This window comes from Myxine glutinosa, chromosome 11 (genome assembly GCF_964187855.1).
Source record: "Myxine glutinosa chromosome 11, kmMyxGlut1.1, whole genome shotgun sequence".
NCBI lineage: Eukaryota > Metazoa > Chordata > Myxini > Myxiniformes > Myxinidae > Myxine > Myxine glutinosa.
Genome location: NC_136271.1, coordinates 130,465,150 through 130,491,157, shown reverse-complemented (window position 1 = coordinate 130,491,157; position 26,008 = coordinate 130,465,150). Strand labels below are relative to the sequence as shown.

Sequence of the window (26,008 nt, the reverse complement as noted above, 5' to 3'; positions counted from 1 at the left end):
CATTCCCAGCCCCCTCGTTTCACACACTGAGGAAGATGAGGCAGATTCAGCAAAGTCCCTATCTTCACTTTCTTTGATTACTTTGGGCAGAGGAGAACACGCAGTCGAAAGTAGCATCAAATTTGAGGAATGAAAACGTGTTCAGTTGGATGTTATCCAAGGGTTATGCCAAAGTGCCATTATGCCAACTTCATTATTTTGTGAAAGCTGTAATTTTGTACAAGCACATGAAGGAGCATAATAGGAATGTTTGGGGGAAGCACGGAAATCAAGTGGATACTTCGAACAACTCGGTGGCACCCTTGGAACCAGGCCTGGAACGGTGTTCGTCTTGCACCCTGTAACGGTGAGCTGTGCTCATGGTTAGCTTATCATGCCGCCGGAGGAGGAATACGATGTTCCAGGTAGAAAAATAGGTGTACCTCCAGGCGTCTCTCGGGGAACGTCATCAGAAACTTGCAGTTGGAACATATATGGAAAACGCATCGATTGACATGCACCACCCAGAATTTATAACAGCTGATCCATGAATGACCAGAGCCACAATCAGGTATGTCTTTTACACCACAATCAGGTATGTCTTTTACACCACAATCAGGTATGTCTTTTACACCACAACCGGGTATGTCGTTTACACCACAATCAGGTATGTCGTTTACACCACAATCAGGTATGTCTTTTACACCACAATCAGGTATGTCTTTTACACCACAATCAGGTATGTCTTTTACACCACAATCAGGTATGTCGTTTACACCACAATCGGGTATGTCTTTTACACCACAATCAGGTATGTCTTTTACACCACAATCAGGTACGTCTTTTACACCACAATCAGGTATGTCTTTTACACCACAATCAGGTATGTCGTTTACACCACAATCAGGTATGTCGTTTACACCACAATCGGGTATGTCGTTTACACCACAATCGGGTATGTCGTTTACACCACAATCGGGTATGTCGTTTACACCACAATCAGGTATGTCGTTTACACCACAATCAGGTACGTCTTTTACACCACAATCAGGTATGTCAGACTCGGTTTGGTCAAACAAGGGGTCTTTTGGGAATGCACTCGTCAAAATAAATCGACTAAAAACATCCCCAAGATGGTCGTAGAAGATGAATGAAGAATTGCTGTCAAATACAACATCAGAACCAAGTGAAGGAAAAACACGAGGTTGAGCAGTCATGCCTCCTATTTTTTTTTTTTTCCAAAACAGGGAAAGATATTTGAATGAAACAAAGCGCAATCGCCACATTAGGTCTTCCACACACTGGGTGCGAAGTTTCGTGAATCTTGCACTTGATGTCTCGGTGCTACGCCAGTCAATATGGCAGAGAGCGGCACGACGTTTTTAATGCTGTGAGATGAGTGGAGATGAGAGCTGCGATGACTCATTGGAGATGAGATGAGAGCTGGAATGACTGATTGGAGATTAGATGAGAGCTGGGATGACTGATTGGAGATGAGATGAGAGCCGGGATGACTGATTGGAGATGAGATGAGAGCTGGGATGACTCATTGGAGATTAGATGAGAGCTGGGATGACTGATTGGAGATGAGATGAAATGAGAGCCGGGATGACTGATTGGAAATTAGATGAGAGCCGGGATGAATGATTGGAGATGAGATGAGAGCTGCGATGACTCATTGGAGATGAGATGAGAGCTGGCATGACTGATTGCAGATTAGATGAGAGCTGGGATGACTGATTGGAGATGAGATGAGAGCCGGGATGACTGATTGGAGATGAGATGAGAGCTGGGATGACTCATTGGAGATTAGATGAGAGCTGGGATGACTGATTGGAGATGAGATGAAATGAGAGCCGGGATGACTGATTGGAAATTAGATGAGAGCCGGGATGAATGATTGGAGATGAGATGAGAGCTGGGATGACTGATTGGAAATTAGATGAGAGCCGGGATGAATGATTGGAGATGAGATGAGAGCTGGGATGACTGATTGGAGATGAGATGAGAGCCGGGATGAATGATTGGAGATGAGATGAGAGCTGGGAGGACTGATTGGAGATGAGATAAGAGCTGGGATGACTGATTGGAGATGAGATGAGAGCTGGGATGACTGATTGGAAATTAGATGAGAGCCGGGATGAATGATTGGAGATGAGATGAGAGCTGGGATGACTGATTGGAGATGAGATGAGAGCTGGGAGGACTGATTGGAGATGAGATGAAATGAGAGCCGGGATGACTGATTGGAGATGAGATGAGAGCTGGGATGACTGATTGGAGATGAGATGAAATGAGAGCCGGGATGACTGATTGGAGATGAGATGAGAGCTGGGATGACTGATTGGAGATGAGATGAGAGCTGGGATGACTGATTGGAGATTATATGAGAGCTGGGATTAATGATTGGAGATTAGATGAGAGCTGGGACGACTGATTGGAGATGAGATGAAATGAGAGCCGGGATGACTGATTGGAAATTAGAAGAGAGCCGGGATGAATGATTGGAGATGAGATGAGAGCTGGGATGACTGATTGGAGATAAGATGAGAGCTGGGATGACTGATTGGAAATGAGATGAAATGAGAGCCGGGATGACTGATTGGAGATGACATGAGAGCCGGGATGAATGATTGGAGATGAGATGAGAGCTGGGAGGACTGATTGGAGATGAGATGAAATGAGAGCCGGGATGACTGATTGGAGATGAGATGAGAGCTGGGATGACTGATATGAGATGAAATGAGAGCCGGGATGACTGATTGGAGATGAGATGAAATGAGAGCCGGGATGACTGATTGGAGATAAGATGAAATGAGAGCCGGGATGACTGATTGGAGATGAGATGAGAGCCGGGATGAATGATTGGAGATGAGATGAGAGCTGGGATGACTGATTGGAGATGAGATGAGAGCTGGGATGACTGATTGGAGATTAGATGAGAGCTGGGACGACTGATTGGAGATGAGATAAGAGCTGGGATGACTGATTGGAGATGAGATGAGAGCTGGGATGACTGATTGGAGATGAGATGAAATGAGAGCCGGGATGACTGATTGGAAATTAGAAGAGAGCCAGGATGAATGATTGGAGATGAGATGAGAGCTGGGATGACTGATTGGAGATGAGATGAAATGAGAGCCGGGATGACTGATTGGAGATGAGATGAGAGCTGGGATGACTGATTGGAGATGAGATGAGAGCTGGGATGACTGATTGGAAATTAGATGAGAGCCGGGATGAATGATTGGAGATGAGATGAGAGCTGGGATGACTGATTGGAGATGAGATGAGAGCCGGGATGAATGATTGGAGATGAGATGAGAGCTGGGAGGACTGATTGGAGATGAGATAAGAGCTGGGATGACTGATTGGAGATGAGATGAGAGCTGGGATGACTGATTGGAAATTAGATGAGAGCCGGGATGAATGATTGGAGATGAGATGAGAGCTGGGATGACTGATTGGAGATGAGATGAGAGCTGGGAGGACTGATTGGAGATGAGATGAAATGAGAGCCGGGATGACTGATTGGAGATGAGATGAGAGCTGGGACGACTGATTGGAGATGAGATAAGAGCTGGGATGACTGATTGGAGATGAGATGAGAGCTGGGATGACTGATTGGAGATGAGATGAAATGAGAGCCGGGATGACTGATTGGAAATTAGAAGAGAGCCGGGATGAATGATTGGAGATGAGATGAGAGCTGGGATGACTGATTGGAGATAAGATGAGAGCTGGGTTGACTGATTGGAAATGAGATGAGAGCTGGGATGACTGATTGGAGATGAGATGAGAGCTGGGATGAATGATATGAGATGAAATGAGAGCTGGGATGACTGATTGGAGATAAGATGAAATGAGAGCCGGGATGACTGATTGGAGATGACATGAGAGCCGGGATGAATGATTGGAGATGAGATGAGAGCTGGGAGGACTGATTGGAGATGAGATGAAATGAGAGCCGGGATGACTGATTGGAGATGAGATGAGAGCTGGGATGACTGATTGGAGATGAGATGAAATGAGAGCCGGGATGACTGATTGGAGATGAGATGAAATGAGAGCCGGGATGACTGATTGGAGATAAGATGAAATGAGAGCCGGGATGACTGATTGGAGATGAGATGAGAGCCGGGATGAATGATTGGAGATGAGATGAGAGCTGGGATGACTGATTGGAGATGAGATGAGAGCTGGGATGACTGATTGGAGATTAGATGAGAGCTGGGACGACTGATTGGAGATGAGATAAGAGCTGGGATGACTGATTGGAGATGAGATGAGAGCTGGGATGACTGATTGGAGATGAGATGAAATGAGAGCCGGGATGACTGATTGGAAATTAGAAGAGAGCCAGGATGAATGATTGGAGATGAGATGAGAGCTGGGATGACTGATTGGAGATGAGATGAAATGAGAGCCGGGATGACTGATTGGAGATGAGATGAGAGCTGGGATGACTGATTGGAGATGAGATGAAATGAGAGCCGGGATGACTGATTGGAAATTAGATGAGAGCCGGGATGAATGATTGGAGATGAGATGAGAGTTGGGATGACTGATTGGAGATGAGATGAGAGCTGGGATGACTGATTGGAGATGAGATGAGAGCTGGGATGACTGGAGATGAGATGAGAGCTGGGATGACTGATTGGAGATGAGATGAGAGCTGGGATGACTGATTGGAGATGAGATGAGAGTTGGGTGCACCATTACAATCTGGAGAGTAAGAGACAGTCAATGGAGTACCACCACAGGATAACCAGCCTCGACTTGGGCTCCGTCAGATTTTCATCTATCCTGCAAATTTGAGGAACACCTCAGTGGAGAACACTTTTCTTCTGACGATGATGTCAAGGCCACTGTGGAACACCGATTATGAGTTAGCAGGACGCGCAGGTCTATCGTGACCGCATCACAAAACAACTCCATGAAGTGTTTTCCCATCCCACAGATATTGAACGGGGTTCAAACCCAAAAGAAGACGCTTCTTTATTCGAGGTTTGACATTCAAATGTTACTGAAGAAAACGGTCTCTGTATATGTTGATCTGTGGATGACATGGAGGCGCATCGTGCTGATAAAGTGTTGTCAGGTGGCTGCCTCTCACCAAACTTGTACCATCTTTGTATTTATAGTCCCCCCCTCCTCTCCCTCTTTGTGGTCGTGTTATTACCACGTTCATGGGACATGTATGGGCATCTCCACCGATAAAGCACCACCTTTGTGCAGACATCTTTAGCTCGAAACCACATGTGTATGTGTTCGGCCCTCACATATCATTTGTATAGAATTGTCATTTTGGGCTTGAATATGAGGGAGAGCATACACTGTGATTGGCTCACTGCACTGATTATCGATACTATTCGTGGTTTGTTAACTTTGAATCCACACGTTGTTATCTCGTCATGTGCTGTTTTCCTCCAACTGTGCACAGACCTAGGGGCTGTCTACATATTACTTAAACAGTGGGTTAAATCGAGAAATGGAGGGAAGGGGTAATGATTTTGGAAGAGAGGAGGCAAGCAACATGGCAGATTAACTGATTAGAATTTGGGGCCAAGAGGTCAAAGGTCAAAGTCTGTCAGGGAATCGGAATAAGAAGAATAGAATGGTCGTTTTTAAGGCCATTTTCCCCGCTAGAGCGGGGGTTAGGCTTGCGGGCCCCATGACAATCATGGTTCCCTGTTTGAGGCAATGGTTTTTATGGCCGGATGCCCTTCCTGACGCCAACCCTTGGTCACGCTCTTACGATGCGCAGGGATACGGTGTACCTATTCTAAACCGGGGTACACACCGGGATCATCCATCCCAGCAAACTGGTACTCAATTTGCCGACCTCGGAAGGATGACAGGCTGTCAACCCCTCTGGCGTTAATTCAGCGATCGACCGGGATTCGAACCCAGGATCCTAGGATCCCAAGCCGGCACCCTAACCGCTAAGCCAACACCAGGCTTCCTGTCAGGGAATGAGGATGTTCCAAATTTTCCATTTTTGTATACCTCCTGTAATTTTAAAACCCCTCAAAATTCCAATATACGTTTTTCATCATAGTAAGTAATTATTTTTATTGTTTTATGTTTTCAGGTTGTCCGTCTGGCTGTCCGTCTGTCTGTCCATCCGTGATAGGTTTTCATTACCGAGATAACTTGAGAACGGTTAAAGGGATCTTCGTCAAACTTGGTGCCTGTATGTATAATGAGGTAAAGATGAACTGATTAGATTTCGGGGTAATGAGGTCAAAGGTCAAAGGTCATGTTGGGTAAAAATCCTGGTACCGCGATAACTTGTGAACCAGTGATGGGATTCTGACCAAATTTGGTACACTTATGTAGAATGATGTAAAGATAAACTCATTAGATTTTGGTGTCAAGAGGTCAAAGGTCAAAGTCTGTAATATGCCGATAACCTGAGAACAGCTGAAGTGATCTAATTCAAACTTGGTACAGGTATGTATCATGATGTGAAGATTAACTAATTAGACTTTGTGGTCAAGAGGTCAAAGATTGTAATAGGTCTATAACTTGAGAATGGCTGAAGTGATCCAATTCAAACTTGGTACAGGTACAGTGCATTCAGAAAGTATTCAGACCCCTTCACTTTTTTCACATTTTGTTATGTTGCAGCCTTATGCTGAAATCGTTTAAATTCATTTTTTCCCTCATCAATCTACACTCAATACCCCATAATGACAAAGAGAAAACAGGATTTTAGAAAGTTTTGCAAATTTATTAAAAAGAAAGCTGAAATATCACATTGACATAAGTATTCAGACCCTTTGCTATGACACTGGAAATTTAGCTCAGGTGCCTCCCATTTCTCTTGATCATCTTTGAGATGTTTCTACACCTTGATTGGAGTCCACCTGTGGTAAATTCAATTGATTGGACATGATTTGGAAAGGCACACACCTGTCTATATAAGGTCTCACAGGTGACAATGCATATCAGAGCAAAAACCAAGCCATGAGGTCGAAGGAACTTCCTGCAGAGATCAGAGACAGGATTTTGTCGACGCACAGATTTGGGGAAGCCTACAATAAATCTCTGCTGCATTGAAGGTTCCCAAGAGCACAGTGGCCTCCATAATTCTTAAATGAAGAAGTTTGGAACAACCAGGACTCTTCCTCGAGCTGGCCGCCCGGCCAAACTGAGCAATCGGAGGAGAAGGGCCTTGGTAATAGAGGTGACCAAGAACCCAATGGTCACTCTGGCTGAGCTCCAGAGATCCTGTGTGGAGATGAGAGAAACTTCCAGAAGGCCAACCATCACTGCAACACTCCACCGATCTGGGCTTTATGGCAGAGTGGCCAGACGGAAGCCTCTCCTCAGTGAAATACACCACGGTGTGGGGTTGTCGTGGGTATTGTTAGCTCGGGTGACGGTTGATATTTGTTTTTTTTTCTGGAACATTGAGATACTTCAAAAACCAAGGCCACCTAAGTTGAACAGAGATCCAGCAATATTACCAAAGGAAATAAGAAACCCAAGTCAAATCAGTTGTATCAGCAGAAAATATCCTCCAATAAGAGATGGCAGAAAATGTGTTGTGCACTTGGAACAAGAATGCCCATAGGGGATTGTGTAGGGCGGGTACTCTGTTTGTATTACCAATGGAAATAAGCAAGAAATCCAAGTCAAAGTAGTTGTGTCGAGAGAAAATATCCGATGGCAGAAAAATGTGTTGCTCGCTTGGAACAAGATCGCCCGTAGGGGATTGTGTAGGGCGGGTACTCTGCTAGTGTTGTTAATTCTTTGTTGCGAAATTGCATTCCAATAGGGCATTGCCTTCAAGACTCCATGGTACCAGCCAATCAGTGATGACCACAAGATTTGTATCCAAATCCGTGATCACCACATTCCTTTCTCTCTTTGTACGAGATCACCTGATTCTTTTTTGATGTACCTGGAACTGCTTTCTATTTTCAAAGTTTTGAAAATGCGTTTTTATTTTAACTCTGATCTGCAATATTCCGTTACAGAGCATCGGTGCTGCCAAATCCGTTTTTTTGCCAAGGGTTATGCTGAGTGGTTTGCCATTGCCTTCCCAGGAGTAGTTATGGCAGAAATTTGGCCAGGGTGCCGGTGATAGCTCACCTACTCTTTACTAAGGACACCGTACGAACTTTACCCTCCACCAACTAATGCCGGCACATGGGACGGGACACCCGTTTAACATCCGATGGAGAGACGGCACAACATTGATGAATCGTCCTGCCTGGGAAACACCGGGATTCCAGTTCATAGCTGTGTCGGGATTCAAACCCAGGCTCGACAGCTTAGAAGCGAGTGTGCGTATCTCTTGGCCATCTCGCCAGCCCCTTGATTCAAATAATATATTGTTTTCTATCATTTGTTCATGTTATATCCTGTAGGGAGTTTGTTCCAATATCATACACCCATTCCCTGCTCAATCCCTTTTTGACTTTTTCACTTTCCTCCACAAATTCCACAGCATTGGGAAGTATTCAAAGACGTCACACAGGTATTCATTCTGGTACCTGCCCTGCTTGGCCTCAAGGGTAACCTGGAGATGACCCTCGCCTCTCGACTTTCCACTGCGGTGAGAAACGGTCCTCTGCTTTTACTGTTGATGGTAGTCTGCCTCAGTTCTTCTTCACATTTATTACATTGTATAAAAGGTGATACTTCAATCCTTGCATGTGTTTAATAATAAGATTAATTAAATAAATGCAAGGATTCATTTAACGTTGAGACAACGCTGACGGGTTCCATGTGTCCCTTCGTACTTGATGCAATCATGAGGAAATGTAGCATGCAGGAGTTTATGCCTGTAACTCCAGGTCTATTTTGGTTCTGACACGTGTAGTGCACATGTCTGACTTGCTCGAGTTTGCTGATTTTAATTCAGCGTGTTTCTCCGCAGGCAAACATTGGATTGATGAATTCTGCGTCTGAGCAGTGGGCGATGGTGACTGGAAATCTAGCGCTTATTCAGGTTGATGTTTCCCCTTCCTCATTTAACCGGGCTGTTTCCATTTGTGAACTACATTCTCAATAGGTGATAGATAATTAATCTACATTCTCAATAGGTCATAGATAATTAATCTACATTTGCAATAGGTGATAGGTAATCTACATTCTCCATAAATGACAGGAATTATTAATGTGCATTGGTATGTTTAGAGTCGATCCCTGGTGTTGGCTTAGCGGTTAGGGTGCCAGCTTAGGATCCAAGGATCCTGGGTTCAAATCCCGGTCGATCGCTGAATTAACGCCAGGGGGGTTGACTCAGGCTGTCATCCTTCTGAGGTCGGCAAATTGAGTACCAGTTCACTGGTAATTCCCTGTTTGTCGTAAAAGGCGACAAACAGGGTTGGTGGCAGGAAGGGCATCCGGCCGTAAAACATTGCTTCAAAAAGGGGACCAAAAAAACAACAACCACGGTGCCCGAAAAAGGCCAACCCCCGCCTTGCGGGGAAAAATGGCCTCTAAATGTGTTTTTTTTGGTATGTTTAGAACTCGTCATTGTAACCGGGGGCGGGATCCGTCATTGTGGCCCGGGGCGGGATCCGTCATTGTGGCCCGGGCGGGATTCGTTATTTTGGTCGGGGTGGGATTCGTTGTTGTGGTCGGGGGCGGGATTCGTCGTTGTGGCCGGGGGCGGGATCCGTTATTGGGGGCGGGATTCGTCATTGCGGTCGGGGGCGGGATTCGTCATTGTGGCCGGGGGCGGGATTCGTTATTGTGGCCGGGGGCGGGATTCGTTATTGTGGCCGGGGGCGGGATTCGTTATTGTGGTCGGGGGCGGGATTCGTTATTGTGGTCGGGGGCGGGATTCGTTATTGTGGCCGGGGGCGGGATTCGTTATTGTGGCCGGGGGCGGGATTCGTTATTGTGGCCGGGGGCGGGATTCGTTATTGTGGCCGGGGGCAGGGTTCGTTAATGTGGCCGGGGGCAGGGTTCGTTATTGTGGCCGGGGGCAGGATTCGTTATTGTGGCCGGGGGCGGAATTCGTTATTGTGGTCGGGGGCGGAATTCGTTATTGTGGTCGGGATCCGTCATTGTAGCCGGGGGCGGGATCCGTCATTGTGGCCGGGGGCGGGATTCGTTATTGTGGTCGGGGGCGGGATTCGTTATTGTGGTCGGGGGCGGGATTCGTTGTTGTGGTCGGGGGCGGGATACGTTGTTGTGGTCGGGGGCGGGATTCGTTATTGTGGTTGTGACTATAATAACTATAACTATATATAACTATAATATATAATAACTATAATAGCTATAGTAACTCATTTAGGTTCGCAATATGTGTGAGGGATATTATTGGTATAATTTGGCCCAAATGGCTCTGTTTGCACCATTGCATCTGCAATCTTTTGCAATACTTACCCTAGCTGTGTTTGAAAGTTTTATTTTATCTTATTCCTCTTTCATGAACTTTCTCTGCATGTGCTGTTACGCTGCAGGTTCAGGCCACAGTAGTCGGTTTTCTTGCTGCTGTTTTTGCTGTTATCATGGGATGGATTCCAGAGGGACATTTTGACCTGAACGAGGCTCTCATGCTTTGTGCTTCGAGCGTTGCCACAGCGTTTATCGCCTCCTTCATTCTCGGTGTGGTAATTGCTCCAAATGCTTCTTATCTGTGTTTATTAGTCGTCTAGCAATGAAATAAGCTTTTTCGAGTAATGTCTTTCTGAACAAGCTAATAAATGTTAGCATCAGAAATACAAGCTGTTGGGATGTGACACTGTTCTATCGTTACTTTGCAAGTTTTTCATATCTGTTAAGCTTATTTCACAGGTTGTCACAGCTAGGATATCACTTTGATAGTTACATGTGGAGACAATTTGTTGTTGTTGTCATTAATTAATTAATTAATTAACATTAATGTTGGTAAAGGTTGCTCATAGTTTTCATTTGGAGAAAGGAAGGTTTGAGAATGACTGGAATTTGGTGGTGGTGGTGGTGTTGGTGGTGGTGGCGTTAGGGAATGGCGACAATGCTGTAATGTATCCCGTTTGATGCAGGCATCATCATGGTCGGAGTCATAATGTGTTCAAAGAGGATGGGCATAAACCCTGACAATGTGGCGACTCCCATCGCTGCAAGCCTGGGAGACCTCATCACGTTGTCATTGCTGGCTGGTATCAGCTCTGGCCTGCATCTTGAAATGGGTGTGTTGGGGGCCTCGGCTGGCTGACTGAAGGCTGCCTTGGCAGCTTTGGTGTTTGGTTACCGGTATTTGTGGTTGGAAACTGTTAGCGCTGCTAGTCATGAAACAAATTGTTTGGTACGGTTGGAATTGGCCAGGCCACCAGGTATCTGTGACCTTGGCGTGCTGTTTTTACATGTGTATATATAAACACGTGTACGACTTGCTAATTGTACATTGTAAATGGTCAGATTATGTCATGCATGGCATTATCTTACCTTAACGGGTGGTGACATTGACAGCATGCAAGGAATTATGTACAGTTTCCCTCCTGGTCTCTTTGCAGCTCACAGCAAGGCCGCGTCTCCACTCGTTTTTGTTTTCTTCATTAGTTTGACGCCCCTGTGGGTTGTGCTCGCGCGGCGGAACCCTCAGACTCTAAAGGTTCTCTCCACTGGTTGGGAGCCAGTCATCGTTGCTATGTGCATCAGCAGGTGAGGACCACCTGGATTATACCAAGGATTCATTGCATGTATTTGTGCAAGTACCCCATTAAGTACTCCACTGCTGTTGCTTGTTGCCATGGAAACTAAGATCTGTACACGAATCACCTTGTGTGTGCTATAAATTTTGCTTTAAAACGCAAATGCATAAGTTTCTTCATTACCACCACTCACTTTCGAATGGTATGCTCTCATCCCGACCCCATTTCCCAGCATTGGTGGTTTGATTCTGGATAAGACTGTCTCCGATCCAAACTTTGCTGGAATGGCCGTGTTCACACCAGTCATCAATGGTATGGCAAATAATATGACAAGTGTTGTGTAAGAGTGGAGAGAAAACTGCATTGTTACATACAGTGTGCTAGAAATCCTAGAGAAGGGTGACAGAGAGCCGATCAAAACTAGTGGTGTGTTTGAGAGCTAGGATTTTAGCTGGTACACAATGGAATGCGGAATATTCTAGTCTCCAGTTTGTTTCAGGTTTATTATTACATTTTGGACTTTGAGCTTGTTGCTACAGTCTCGTGCATCTGTGCAACAGGTGTGGGTGGGAACCTGGTCGCTGTACAGGCGAGCCGTATCTCCACTTTCCTGCACTTCCAGAAGCTTTCAGACAAACCTTTATCGAGCATCCGAGGCAACTGCCCCACACCTTGCCGTACCTTTTGCTCCTCTGGTTGGTTTATTCGTTTTTCTTTTTCAACAGTACATTTGATGTGTACATGTATCTTCGATCCTTTAACCTTTCCTGACACAGGATGCTTAATTTAGTATGCTCCGCTTTTCAAAATTATTACCTCTGCCATCGAGGGTGGATGGAGATTATGTTTTCACCCATGCTTGCATGTTTGTCTGTGAACAAGATATCTCAAAAAGATATTGGACGAAACTTGGTGGAGAGGTTGTGTGTGTGACGAGGACGAATCCATTCGAATTTGGTGAAGATCTGAATGTGGATGGATACGAGGATTATTTAATCTTTTAAGTGATTCTTCACCATTGAGGGATCGGGTGAAAAGCGATAAATAACATGATATTTTAAAAAGTTATGGACGAGTTATGACTAAACTTGGTGGATGAGTTGGTTCGGTGACGAGAACTGGTCGATTAAATTTTGGATCAGGTACGAAACCAGATCCGGCCTATCAGTGGGATACAAAACGTAAACTGTTCGGCCTGGTGGAGGTATGCGCTCTACCGAGTGCCGTTCTCGTAAGGTTTCCTCTCCATGTAATGTAGAGCAATACCTATTATTGTCCCCCGTCGCACGCGGAGCGAAAGGGGGACTATGGTTTTCCCGTCCGTGCGTGCGGGCGTGCGTGCATGCGTGCGTAAGCGAAGGACCGAATTCTAATTTGGTGTGTGGGTGCAACCCACGTCAAAATCCAAAATGGCCGCCTTGCGTTTTCCACTTTGTCAACTCGCATCACTTCACCGCCGGGGGACCTAGGCGTAACGCGTGTTATTCCTATCGTTTAGTCTTCTCCTTGTTCTTCCACCCCTGTTTTTCATGTCCGAAAACTTTAAAATCAATGTTCTCTTCAATCGTTGGTCTGATTGGCACGAATTTTTCACCAAGTCATTGGCTAGACCTGAAGAATTTTCCTGCTAATTATGACATCAAGGTTACGTGGTATTGGCGCCATCTTGGAAAAAACCTTCAACTTTTCCCCCCTATATCTCTGAAATGGCTCAATGGAAAAAAATGGAGTCATGGCTCATTCTAAAGAACTCTGCATTGGGACCAAAAATGTGTATTTCAGATATTAAAAGTGCTAACGTTATGAGGTTAGAATGCGACAAATAGAACCATGGGTCCCACGAATATGATTTTTTTGTGCATGACCTAAGTGGGGGGGGGAAAAAAAAAAAAAACAGAATCCAAAAAATTTTGACGTCATATGTCACATGGTTTGGCGGCCAAATCGTTTTTCATGAAAACACAAACACCTTTTTCTCCACAACGGATGAACAGATCGAGGCCAAACTTTACATGCATGACCGCGTACCCATTACAAACAAAAAGTTTGGGGTCGTAGACATTAATGACAAAAAGGTTGTCGACAAAAAGACACTGATGTCGTAGGTCGCATGGTTTGGGAGCTATGATTTTTTGAAGCATAAACCTTTAAAACTTACCTCCTCCCTCATTTTTGATCATATCGAGTGGAAACCTGACAATTATGTTCCTGATGTCAGAATGCTAAAATAACCTTTTGGAATTTGCAATAGGTCACATGGTTTAGCAGTGATAAATAATTAAATAGCAATCATTATACTGAACGGCTTCATAGATCGACGTGAAACTTTAAAGTAATGTAGAAGGGGTCAAGTGAAATAAATATATAAAATTTCAATGTGATTGGTTGTTCGGTTTGGCAGCCATAAATAATTGAAAGGAAATATATTGTTACAGATCGCGGATTAAGATGTTATAGACCGAGCGGTGGTGTAAGACCGCGACCTAACAAAACTCACCCGATTCACCCAGACTTTGGCCGTATCGCACCCCAGCTGCTCAATGAGGGAAAAGACGAAAACGACGCAATGCAAAGAGGAAAACGAAGGCAAAGAAAGGTTTGGAAATACGACTGAATTTATTGACTATTTACACACAAGCAAAAAGAAAGCAGTCACGTTTATTTACAAGCACATAAGACGCAGGTGACACAGGGAAAATACTAGCTTATACAGACTTAATTAACCCAGGACAGAACAAACAGAACTCTGACTCACGCGGGGAATGCCAGGAATGGCAGAAGGTGGATGGCTGGAGGTGAACGCTTGGTGGAGCCAACACGGAGCTTGGTGGAGCCAACACGGAGCTTGGTGGAGCCAACACGGAGCTTGGTGGAGCCAACACGGAGCTTGGTGGAGCCAACACGGAGCTTGGTGGAGGGGAACGCTCGGTGGAGCCAACACGGAGCTTGGTGGAGCCTTGGTGTGACGGGTTCTCTCTTCTCTGTAAAAGCTCAACCGTCTTGTCTCTGGTAAAAGCTCAACTCTTCCAGTCTCTTGTAAAAGCGAATCTCTCTGACTCCTCTCCACGGCTTGGGCTCCCTTGTGTCTGCCGGTAAAAACTCATCTCCTTTGGCCACACCCCTGCCTTGGGTTATATAGGCCCCCGCCCCTCAACCTTTGCGAACCTCCCCGACCGCTCTTCCTCCGCCCTCTGTAGCCAAACCCCTGGCTCATGGTTGGTCGAGCGGGGCTGGTTCACTCCTCCCCCTCTATGACGAGGTGGAGACACGCCTTTCTTCCCCAACCCTGCCTCGTGGCCAATGGCGGCAATTGGATCGGAGGTAATTGGTGATGGGAATGGAAGGGAATCTATCTCTTTCACTGGTGCAATGGAGTACTTCAATTAATGGGAGACACAGCCTTACCCTAAAACACAGAATAAGAGATAACTATCAACAGGCATATTCTATTACTTGGCTGACGTGTATGCTTGTGGACTATGGGACGCCCTTTTGGTCTTTACACAGCTCCGGAGGCAGGAGGCACAGAATAAACAATAATCACAATAGTACAGCACACAATCAAAAAATATACAGTCCTCATATCCACAACAATATATTTTTAATTCTCTTGAACTGCTTGATTTATCAACGTGAAGCTTTAACCAAATGTAGATGTTGTCAATTGGAATGTGTTTAAAATTTCAACATGATTGGTTGTACGGTCTGGAAGGTAGCAGTTGTTATTGTGTTAAGAAGAAGAAACTCTACATTTTATCTTCTCCAGCCATGTGACTTTTCGGTGTAGCTTTAATTATGATGAAAGTGGGGTTGTATGAAAGTAAGGTTGTATGAAAGTAAGGTTGTATCAATGCGTGTCCGATGAAAGCAGGGTTGTATCAAAGCATGTCCAATTAAAGCGGGGTTGTATCAAAGCATGTCCAATGAAAGCGGGGTTGTATCAAAGCGTGTCTAATGAAAATGGGGTTGTATCAAAGCATGTCCAATGAAAGCGGGGTTGTATCAAAGCATGTCCAATGAAAGTGGGGTTGTAGTGAAAGCATGTCCAATGAAAGCGGGAAGGCGGAGGAAACCGGTCATCGCTGCCAGCAGTTATAAAGTGGCAGTTCTCGTTTTCATTGTAACCCCTTTGATCCTCGCTTCTCGCGTCTATGAAACCGCCTTCCAGAGGCTGTTCTTCCACAATCTTTCCTCCAGGGCTTCCAGCAAGCATGCACCATCCCCCATCTTTACCCATTATATTATTACCCCAATTAACTCTTGCGAACCCAACTATCTTACATTCTGATTTCAGTGTTTCCTCCCCTCCTTTTTCTTTCTCTCTTCCTGTCCTGTTCATTTATTCCCTTTCTGGTTGTGTCTAAATGTTGCTTCACTACCCCACTGTCAATTTAAATGTATGCTTCTATTAGTCTTGTTGTTGTCGAGGACAAAACACGGCAATTTATTCATTCCGTCTGCAAATATGACAGATTTTATACCCTCACCCTTCAGAGAATCATAAGTATTTCAACCTCAACTTTTGATGATAAATTAAATTCATTCCAAAATAGTTAATTCAATAACACCGTATCCTGGCAACATGCCAAATAACATAAATTAAAAAATAATAAAGAGTAATCATGAAAAAAAATTGGAATGCACGATAACAATATTACAAAACTAGAGCTTTGCGATTGCGTCGCCAATATGCCTCTGCATAGTCCCTGCCCGTGACAACAAGACCAAACCTCACAGCTCACGTCGCCGTGAACCTTTCATTGGTAACACCTCTTGGGTCTACCTCTGTCTCAAGGGCCTAAGTCTGATGACCAATGAACAAGTTGTTACCACACAACACACGATGATTAAACGGTTGCATTTTCACATTTCAAAGCCCCATTTCTTGCAATCCTATAATACTACCACCACCAAAAAAATATAAACCAACACCATAATCAAAAGAACACCACATACCCTAATAGATAGATTATCAAGCTAATATCTATGATAACAACTAACAAGGTAGCGCAATAACCAAGACCAAGAACAACTACAGTGTGAACAGAAAAGCAATGCCATTGTAAACCCAGCCCTGGCAGCATCATGCTATGGGGATTCTTTTCAGCGGCGGGAATGGGATACTTTTAAGGATAGAGGGAACGATGAATGGAGCGAAATACAGTAAAATCCTTTGGGTGAACCTGCTTCAGAGTGCCAAAGACCTTAGACTGCAGTGAAGATTTTTGTTTACACAGGACAATGACCCGAAGCATACAGCCAAAGCAACACTGGAATGGCTTCAGAACAAGAATGTGAAAGTCCCTTAGTAGCCCAGCCAAAGCCCAGACCTGAATCCCATTGAGAATCTGTGGAAATACTTGAAGATTGCTGTTCACCCATGCCCCCATCCAACTTGACAGAGCTTGAGCAAATCTGCAAGGAAGAATGGGAAAACTCCCCAAATCCAGATGTGCAAATCTGAAACAGACATACCCGACAAGACTCAAAGCTGTAATCTCTGCCAAAGGCACTTCTACCAAGTATTGACAAGGGGTTTAATACTTATGTAAATGAGATATCTCTGCATTTCATTTTTAAGTATTTTGTAAGAGTTTCTAAAAAAACAATTCCACTTTGACATTATGGGGTATTGTGTGCATATCAGTGACAAAAACAATCCCAATTTAATCCATTTTAAATTGAGGCTGTAACATAACAAAGTGAAAAAGTTAAGGGGTGCGAATACTTTCTGAAGGCACTGGACATGAGAATAGCAACACGACATGTCCCCATCAACCGCTGGACCGGTTTCATCATTTATTGTCGAGTCGTCAGCGACAGTGTAGACATAAATGCGCACCACTGAGGGAACCTCGGGAATGATTGAATTTTTGTTCAGATGCTTCTTTGATTTGTAACCAAATTGAAGATATGCATTTGTATCCAACAACTGAATTTGTAGACTACAATTGAAAGTTTGTTCGATATTATCCAAGGTTGTCAATGTACATGACGTTTGTGTATACCATTGATTTGTTTCATGTGCCCCATAAACCTTTTAAAATGTCTGCTTATCCTCATATTGACATCCACTGTAAAGTTGGTATTATAAAACGTTTATTAATTCATGAATGTCCCTGTCTGTTGTCAGGTGTGAATTCGTGTTCTGCACGGGTCCTTTTCCTGTTGGTTGTACCTGGTCATTTGGTGTTCCTATACGCCATCAATTTTATGCAAGGTGGCCATACAACCCTCACACCGATCTTCATAATTTTCTACCTGACTGCAGCACTCTTACAGGTTAGCAAGCCCTTCTGCAAGCCCTTCTGGTTAGCAAGCCATTACTCATCAATAAATGACTGTCTCAGTATTGGAGTTATACTAAATACAACCCAGAGGTACCCAGTGACACTTTTTAAGCAAACGAGCACTTTTTTTGTAGCAATCAGAACTGCTGCTAAGCTAAATTCCGCAGTTTAATTTTTTAAAGTCTGCTCAGGTTTAGAGATTCTCGAGCTTTTATTGCATTTTATCTGTAAAACGTGTGCGGAAATGAAGTGAAATAAAGGCACGGACTTGTATGAGAGTTGTATAAGGGTGAAGGGGGCAAGGGTTTACATGTCATGCATGTGAAATATAGTTTGTTTATAAACTCTGTAATTGCACACTATTCAGCCTTGAAAGCTCGGGTGAAAACCAAATTTTTAAAATTATTTTTAAAGACTACATTATTTTCTTTCTTCTAAATTATGCGAACGTACCTTCTTTAGGTGGTGTATAATTGACCGTTGCCGCAATCGTGCCAAACAAAACATGCATTACCTAGTTTCCTTTGCATGAGTTGTAATCAAAATGTAAATTTGTTTCCTCAAACAGTACCTTTATTTAATCATATAGATTTTTTTTTTTACAGTTTTTTATGAAAATTTTCATTTACACTCTTCTTCTTTTTTTCATTTATGGTCATTATTGTTACGTTTATTTCAGTTTACAGTTACATCAATTACAATTTTCAAATGCTAGATACTAATTGACGTTTTTTTAATTACATATGTGTTTACGGTTTTTGTACGTAAATTTTCATTTCGACGGTTCTGCGATTCTGCGATTTTTAAAAATTTTATTTATTGATTTTTTTTCCTTTCCCCCGGTGGACCAGCTTCGATATCTATTGGCACGCCAGATTTCAGCTTTCCAAACACCTCTAAAATCGTCCTGTACACCAAGAAAATGGTGATTCAAATTTTATTTTGAACATAAATGAAAGCACAGGCTGCATTTTCCATTCATCACTTGACCAAGGCAATTTTTAAAACCCAGCATGTACAGCATTATAGCGGTTTAAACTTGAAAATTCCACTTTCACCTGTTCAATGACTGGAGAAGGTAATAATATCGTTATCTAATTGCATTGGTGGGCTTTGTTAGCTGTTTCCCATATGAGAATTTGTGAATCCCAAAGATGGCAAATTATTGGGATGAACAATGTTGGGAGGTCCAACAGTGAAATTTGACATCATTTTGTTTTCTATTGGACTGTTATCAGCAGATTGGTCCGTAAACATCAACAACCCAATGACGTTAAAGACGGGCCTCAATCTGGACAATTCAGGGTGACCCCTAACAGAGAACATAAGATCTGATCAGGAATGTCAGATGTATTCCTTTTGCCACAATGTGTGTTACGGCATGAATGGAATCTCCTTTTATGATTCAAATAGACTCAATTAGGATTTTAAATCTCTTAAAATCCATGTTTTAAGTTGGTTTTGTTAATTTCTCATCTCTTTTCTTTTCAAAAGATCAAGTACCTTCTTACCGTTGCTTTTATGAATATTTTTCCATCAAGTTATTCTTGCACTGTAAATCACTTTTAGATCTTATTCCTAAATAAAAAGTACAACATAAGATTGTGACATTCCGTGCATGCTTGTACTTTGACCAAATTTACTTTGAATATAACAACAGTTCATTTGGGAAGTTTACCACAATATGTTGTAAACAAATAACATTTTGAATAAATTCCTCATAAAAATAACAATAATTATCCAGGTGTTGTTGCTGCTCTACGTGGCTGACTGGATGGTGCCATGGATGTGGAAACGTGAGATCGACCCAGACAACTACGCCATTCCTTATCTGACGGCGCTGGGTGATCTGCTGGGTACGGGACTGTTGGCCCTCACCTTTCACGTACTCTGGCTCATTGGTGATCGGGATACTGATGTTGGCGACTGATGCTTCAGTCTGCGTGTGCATTACCTAGTGCCTGGCAGCTCTACCGCACAGACTGTCGCCCAATGGTTAAACAAAATGGCCACTTGCTATTGTCTAAAGGCAGTTGTTGGGAACGGTGCACTTGTTTGTTTTACTTCTTTCTTTCTTTTTTTTTCAATCACATGTTCAGCATTTTGTTAATCGGCCTCGGTATTACTTTTCCCTGAAGATGAATGCTGAATTCTTCACTCTAGTTCGTTTTCAGCAATCTGTGCAATTAAAACGATAATGTTATTTTATTTTTAAACTGTAAAGGTCGATCTTTTATGATGAATGCATGAAAGTAGCATGTAAGATTTATTGTCCCTTTGGGGGACCATAGATTGGGCATCCCTGGAGTCTCTCACAAAGGGTGTTAGAGGTGAGGGTCACCTGTCTTTAGTTATTATCAGCGATGCAAAAGAATGAAATCTCACTGGTTTACTCCAAAATGTACATGTTCACTCCAATGCCAAACAGACTGTTCAAAAGGTGAATGTTTTTAACGTATTGCATGTGCGATGGAAGGCTATTATTGTGTTGCCTTTCTTCTCACCTAAACACCTTTTCACCTTGATCCATCCTAAATCATGGCCATTTTACTATCCCCAAACACTCCCCCCTCCCTCCTGTTGGAGTGACGATGCAATTCACGGGGAAAATTTACTTGCAGCTTTTATTCGGATTATGATCAGCTGTTGTTTTCTGATTGATGTGCCCAATGGATTTCAACAACAGCTATTGTTTTCTGCCCATTCAATGCCCCCACCTCACCCCAAAGCTTTCTCCAGCATAATCTTACTTTATCTGGTGTTGATTTCTTTGTTTCCCACACATCTTCTCTCTGTACTATTAGTTTTCTACATGGTTCCTGTGACATCACTTCCTATGTTTCGTGCATGGTTTCTGTCCAATATCACTTTGTTTTCTGCATGGTTCCTGTGACATCGCTTCCTTTGTTTCGTGCATGGTTTCTGTCCAATATCACTTTTTTTCTGCATGGTTCCTGTGACATCGCTTCCTATGTTTCGTGCATGGTTTCTGTCCAATATCACTTTGTTTTCTGCATGGTTCCTGTGACATCACTTCCTATGTTTCGTGCATGGTTTCTGTCCAATATCACTTTGTTTTCTGCATGGTTCCTGTGACATCGCTTCCTATGTTTCATGCATGGTTTCTGTCCAATATCACTTTGTTTTCTACATGGTTCCTGTGACATCGCTTCCTATGTTTCGTGCATGGTTTCTGTCCAATATCACTTTGTTTTCTGCATGGTTCCTGTGACATCACTTCCTATGTTTCATGCATGGTTTCTGTCCAATATCACTGTTTTCTGCATGGTTCCTGTGACATCACTTCCTATGTTTCGTGCATGGTTTCTGTCCAATATCACTGTTTTCTGCATGGTTCCTGTGACATCGCTTCCTTTGTTTCGTGCATGGTTTCTGTCCAATATCACTTTGTTTTCTGCATGGTTCCTGTGACATCACTTCCTATGTTTCGTGCATGGTTTCTGTCCAATATCACTTTGTTTTCTGCATGGTTCCTGTGACCGCTTCCTATGTTTCGTGCATGGTTTCTGTCCAATATCACTGTTTTCTGCATGGTTCCTGTGACATCGCTTCCTTTGTTTCGTGCATGGTTTCTGTCCAATATCACTTTGTTTTCTGCATGGTTCCTGTGACATCGCTTCCTATGTTCCATGCATGGTTTCTATCTGGTATCACTTCCCTAGTTTCATGCATATTTCCTGTTTATCACTTTCTAAGTTTTGTTCCTTTTTCTTTTCTGGTGTTGCTTCCTTTGACTTGTGCACATTTGCACTGCGCTCCAGAAGTTGTTGTTTTTCCAACATTGAGTGTTTGTTTTTGCAGCTTTGAGCAAGATGATTATGCAGAGCCATTTTTGTAATCTGACCACAGAGGGTTGCTTGCTGGGCATTTCTAAAACCTGGGCTCTGGTGGGTTTTGTGATCAAGACGATGACCGAAGCTTTCCACAACATGCACTTCTTTAATCCCTTAAACTACCCAGTGTTGTCACTTTAAAAAAAGAAATCCAAGTTGAGACCTGAAATTTTCCAAGCATATGTACATCATCGCATGTCTCTCGTTCACTCAATAATTTGCATCAAATTATCAAGAAATCTTGGCAAAAGGGTCTCGATTTGCCACCATCTTGGTGAAACCCTCAAGCAGTGGCAACACCGCAACTACCTATTGTGGTTTGGTTTTTTACGTTACGAAACACGCAAAATTCCAGAAGTATTTTGAGGAAGGATATGTGCAGTTGTAATTGCTGTACATAATGTCAGAAGTTTTATTTATAAGAATAAAGCAAAAGTAATTGTTGATTAGAAATATACCATACACAAGTCTTTATTTATTCTTGAATAAAAAGCTCCATGACATGGCCCCTGCTTTATGCTGATTTGAACTGTGCATTACACACAGTAGAAAAATGTATTGATTCTCTTCTCGAAAGACTTTTCGTTTTGATGTTTTTGATTTTCAGGCCCATTTAGTAACTGGGGTCCAGCCAGGGAACCTGCAAGGCGTGTGGTCTCACCTGAACGATTCCGGTACTTTAAGATACCTGCAAGGCGTGTGGTCTCACCTGAACGATTCCGGTACTTTAAGATGGGGAAGCCTGTTTGTGGTTGACCTAAATTCCGTCCGTTTTCCCATCGTATGTTTTGTGCCACTAATGTGCTACACCTCTTTGCTCATCGTTCCGAAATGATACAGAATAATTTGTCTTCAAATGCCGTGTGCAAGTCTGACTAGTCTTTTAGCTGGACATCGTGGCTGGTCAGATCAATAGCAACAAGTCCTGATTCTATGACTACATTATATAAACTCAATTATACTATAATTCAATTGGAGGAAACTCATTTCAATCTTTATACATAATCTTTCTGGATATGATAAACATCTATTAATATAAGTACAGTAATTGGTTTTAAAACGGGTGATAAAAGTTATTGTCAAAGAGAATAAGTATTCATCCTGGTATAAAGATAGATCTGAGGTTTTTGTTTAGATTTTCATTCATTGGAAAAATTATCTTTTCTTTTTTTTCAAGGTTTTTCTTCAGGGCCCATTCGTTGCACCATCAACCCCTTTCTGGTGAAACTCCCAAAATCCAGAATCGCTGCTCATTCGTTCCTCTTTTTTCCCACCTTCCAGATTCTCTTCAATCTCATCCATCCCTCCAGGTTTTGAAGACAGCTGTTCAACACCATGTCAGATGATCAACACCAACACCACCCCAGTCTAAAAACCTTTTCTACCCCCATTAACTCCTCCCTGCCACCCCCACAAGCCCACCTTTTCGCAACATTCCTCTTTTCCTTTCTGAGAGTTTGTGCATCCATCTTGTCCACCCCCGGTGTTCTCCCCTAATCCTCATTCTTCTCACATCCTCATTCATCTCACTTTCTCTCTGAAAAGACCAACTGGACATCCCTCCCAGCTACTTTCTCAACAATCCTCTCCAAGAAGTTCTGTCACTCAAGCTTTTGGGTCTCACTATCTGCCATGATCTTTCGTGGGAAAACCACATTTCCAAGCTGGCCTCCAAAGCCAGTCGCCGACTGGACAGTGGACATCCTCCGTCGTGCGAAGTCCTTCCTTGGCATGCCTGAGCTCCTCACCACATACAAGGCTTTAATCCGCAGCTCAATGGAATACTGTTCTCCCCTCTGGGCCGGTGCTCCTGCCTCACACCTAGCTCGGCTTCACGCTGTTGAAACCAAAGCTTTCAGAATCATTGGAATCTCCCGCGATGAAGCTAACTCCGAGGGCATTTCGCTCACTCACTGCAGGCAGGTTGGTGGTCTTTCTGTCTTCTACCGACTCCTCTCCGGCCTTGCTCCCCCAGCTCTCTCTGTGCTCTGTCCCCTAAATATTCCTACAGGTCGCACAAGTTCTGCCAGCAACCCTCTTATGGTGAAACTGCCAAAATCAAGACTCTCTGCTCACCTTCACTCTTTTATTCCTCTTTTCTCCCGCCTCTGGAACATATCCAAACAGGTGAACATATCCAAATTAAACAGACAGATACTAAAATCGATCTTTATTCGACCATAATGCATATTTATTTCTTAACTTAATCACCACTGCGGTCCCGGAGGTTTTACCAACGTTCAAGTAAATTTGTGATAACATCATCCTGCTGATGTAACCAGCACTTCGCAATGGCCTTGGCATCATCGTCGGAAGAAAAATTTTCTCCACGAAGGTGATCTTTAAGTTTGGGGGAAGAGATGAAAATCTGATGGAGCCAAGTCTGGGTTTGTGATCCTTTATGGTGGTACTCCTTTGACAGTCTCTTCCTCTTAGGATCGTAATCGTGCACCAAATTCTTAGCTCCAGTCAGTCGACCCAACCCTCATCTCCAGTCAGTCGTCCCAACCCTCATCTCCAGTCAGTCGTCCCAACCCTCATCTCCAGCCAGTCGTCCCAACCCTAATCTCCAGCCAGTCGTCCCAACCCGCATCTCCAGTCAGTCATCCCAACCCTAATCTCCAGTCAGTCGTCCCAACCCTCATCTCCAGTCAGTCGTCTCATCTATAGTCGGTCATCCCAATGCTCATCTCCAGCGCTTCACAGCACTGACAAGGTCGTGCTGCCCTCTTGACTAATGTAGCACTGAGACATCAAGTTTCAGAATCATGTAACTTTGCACTTGTGCGGGGAAGAACTAACGTGCGGATTGAGCTTTGTTTCATTCGAATATCTTTACCTGTTTTGGAAAGAAAGAAAAGGAGGCATTACTTTGCAATGTCTAACAACCTGAAGGTTGCAATGTCTACAGTTGGTGGAAGATGAAATATGACATTCAAAACCCATAAATAACAGCAGGTAGAGAGAGGTAAAATCTGACCTTGTTTTTACTGCTGCTCGACGTTGTCCACCAATCCTGTAGATTACTGATGCATTTTATGATGACACCTCTTTCACCCTGTGAATCTCAACTAGTCGGAATGCTTTCAGACCTTGCTGTACACGTAGCTTTGAACATGTTCATCGTGTCTTTCCTGGTGTGAGAAATAGAGACTTGTGGCCATGTTACTTAAAAAGAAAGAACCAAAGACCCAAGTTACAATTAGCATACGTTGACCAAGTCGTCTCAGTCGAGTTGCCGTTTATTTGATTATGCACCGAGAGCTAAATAAACCTTTCCCTCAACGGTCCTGACTGTGGCCTCTGTAACATATTTTCAGAGGAGCCTGAACTGTTGCTGGAAGTACAAAGCATGCTGCAGTTAAAAAATAAATAATTATACAGCACCACAGATCTATCAAATATAAACAGCAAGGTTGGAGCTTACTTTAAACTTTACCTTTCACTCTGAAACTTCTCCGAAGTCTTGTTGCTGTACATATCCACTCAAACAAACGTACCGACTGCACGCAGTCAATAGTCAGGTTCACCATGTTAACAAATATAATTTCGTTCAAAATTTTGGGAGATTAGAGAACCTGTACATTTTTGGAATCATCAGAGCATGGAGAATCTAAAAATCAATGTTGGCATTTGCACAGACACAGATTTTGGATTTTCAAAATGGCCGCCATAAAATACATATTTTGCGCTATCTCGGCTTCTAGTCAACCTAGAAACTTAATTAAATATGCTAATCCTATGTTTTCTGGGTCAAGGAATCCAATAAAGGCCTCAAAATAGTGCTCAGGATTATAGAAAACCAACAAACAAGGGTAATTGAAAACCATTGTCTTTATATTTGTGATATAACTGTACCGTAAAATGGGGAGGAATAGGGACAGCAAGGTGAATAGGGACACAAACTGAAAAAAGTTCGGAAACTTTTTTCGCTTAAAATTGATAACCATCCTGATTTGTTGATATTTGGGTTGAAAGTGTTCTTTTGTTTTTTTTAAAACCAACTTATAGACCCTATTAACCCCATATATGGGTTAAATAGGAATAAATAGGATTTTTATGGCTGTCCCTATTCACCCCCGTTTTACGGGTGAATAGGGACAGTCACTAATACAAAAAAATAATAATCAAGAAACAATCCTGAGTTTCCCACTTATTGCTAAATTGATAGCTCAGATGGATGCACATAATATGCACCCATAATATAAACCACGGTGCCAATGAAAAACAAATATGGGATAAAAAGTTTCTCCAAACTTTCCCTATTTCTTGATTATTATTTTTT

At 43.2% G+C, this 26,008-nt stretch overlaps 1 protein-coding gene and 2 long non-coding RNA genes across 3 annotated transcripts in view; 1 reads left to right on the top strand and 2 right to left on the bottom strand.

Annotated features, from left to right (window-relative positions):
• SLC41A1 (solute carrier family 41 member 1) overlaps nucleotides 1-22,229 on the top strand; it is a 34,782-nt gene extending 12,553 nt beyond the window's left edge. The window contains exons 3-11 of the mRNA XM_068131070.2: nucleotides 8,441-8,548; nucleotides 8,873-8,944; nucleotides 10,410-10,554; nucleotides 10,971-11,117; nucleotides 11,442-11,589; nucleotides 11,812-11,891; nucleotides 12,140-12,274; nucleotides 17,713-17,861; nucleotides 19,614-22,229. Of these exons, the coding sequence (XP_067987171.2) occupies nucleotides 8,441-8,548; nucleotides 8,873-8,944; nucleotides 10,410-10,554; nucleotides 10,971-11,117; nucleotides 11,442-11,589; nucleotides 11,812-11,891; nucleotides 12,140-12,274; nucleotides 17,713-17,861; nucleotides 19,614-19,799 (1,170 nt within the window). The 3' untranslated portion in view covers nucleotides 19,800-22,229. The remainder of the gene's footprint in view (nucleotides 1-8,440; nucleotides 8,549-8,872; nucleotides 8,945-10,409; nucleotides 10,555-10,970; nucleotides 11,118-11,441; nucleotides 11,590-11,811; nucleotides 11,892-12,139; nucleotides 12,275-17,712; nucleotides 17,862-19,613) is intronic.
• Nucleotides 15,994-24,857, bottom strand: LOC144894356 (uncharacterized). The gene is made up of 2 exons (XR_013625045.1): nucleotides 24,704-24,857; nucleotides 15,994-17,039 (listed from the first exon to the last, which is right to left on the bottom strand). It is a non-coding gene; the product is annotated as an uncharacterized LOC144894356 (long non-coding RNA).
• On the bottom strand, nucleotides 20,816-23,135 carry LOC144894357 (uncharacterized). The gene is made up of 2 exons (XR_013625046.1): nucleotides 22,433-23,135; nucleotides 20,816-22,384 (listed from the first exon to the last, which is right to left on the bottom strand). It is a non-coding gene; the product is annotated as an uncharacterized LOC144894357 (long non-coding RNA).
• Nucleotides 24,858-26,008: the final 1,151 nt, after the last annotated feature.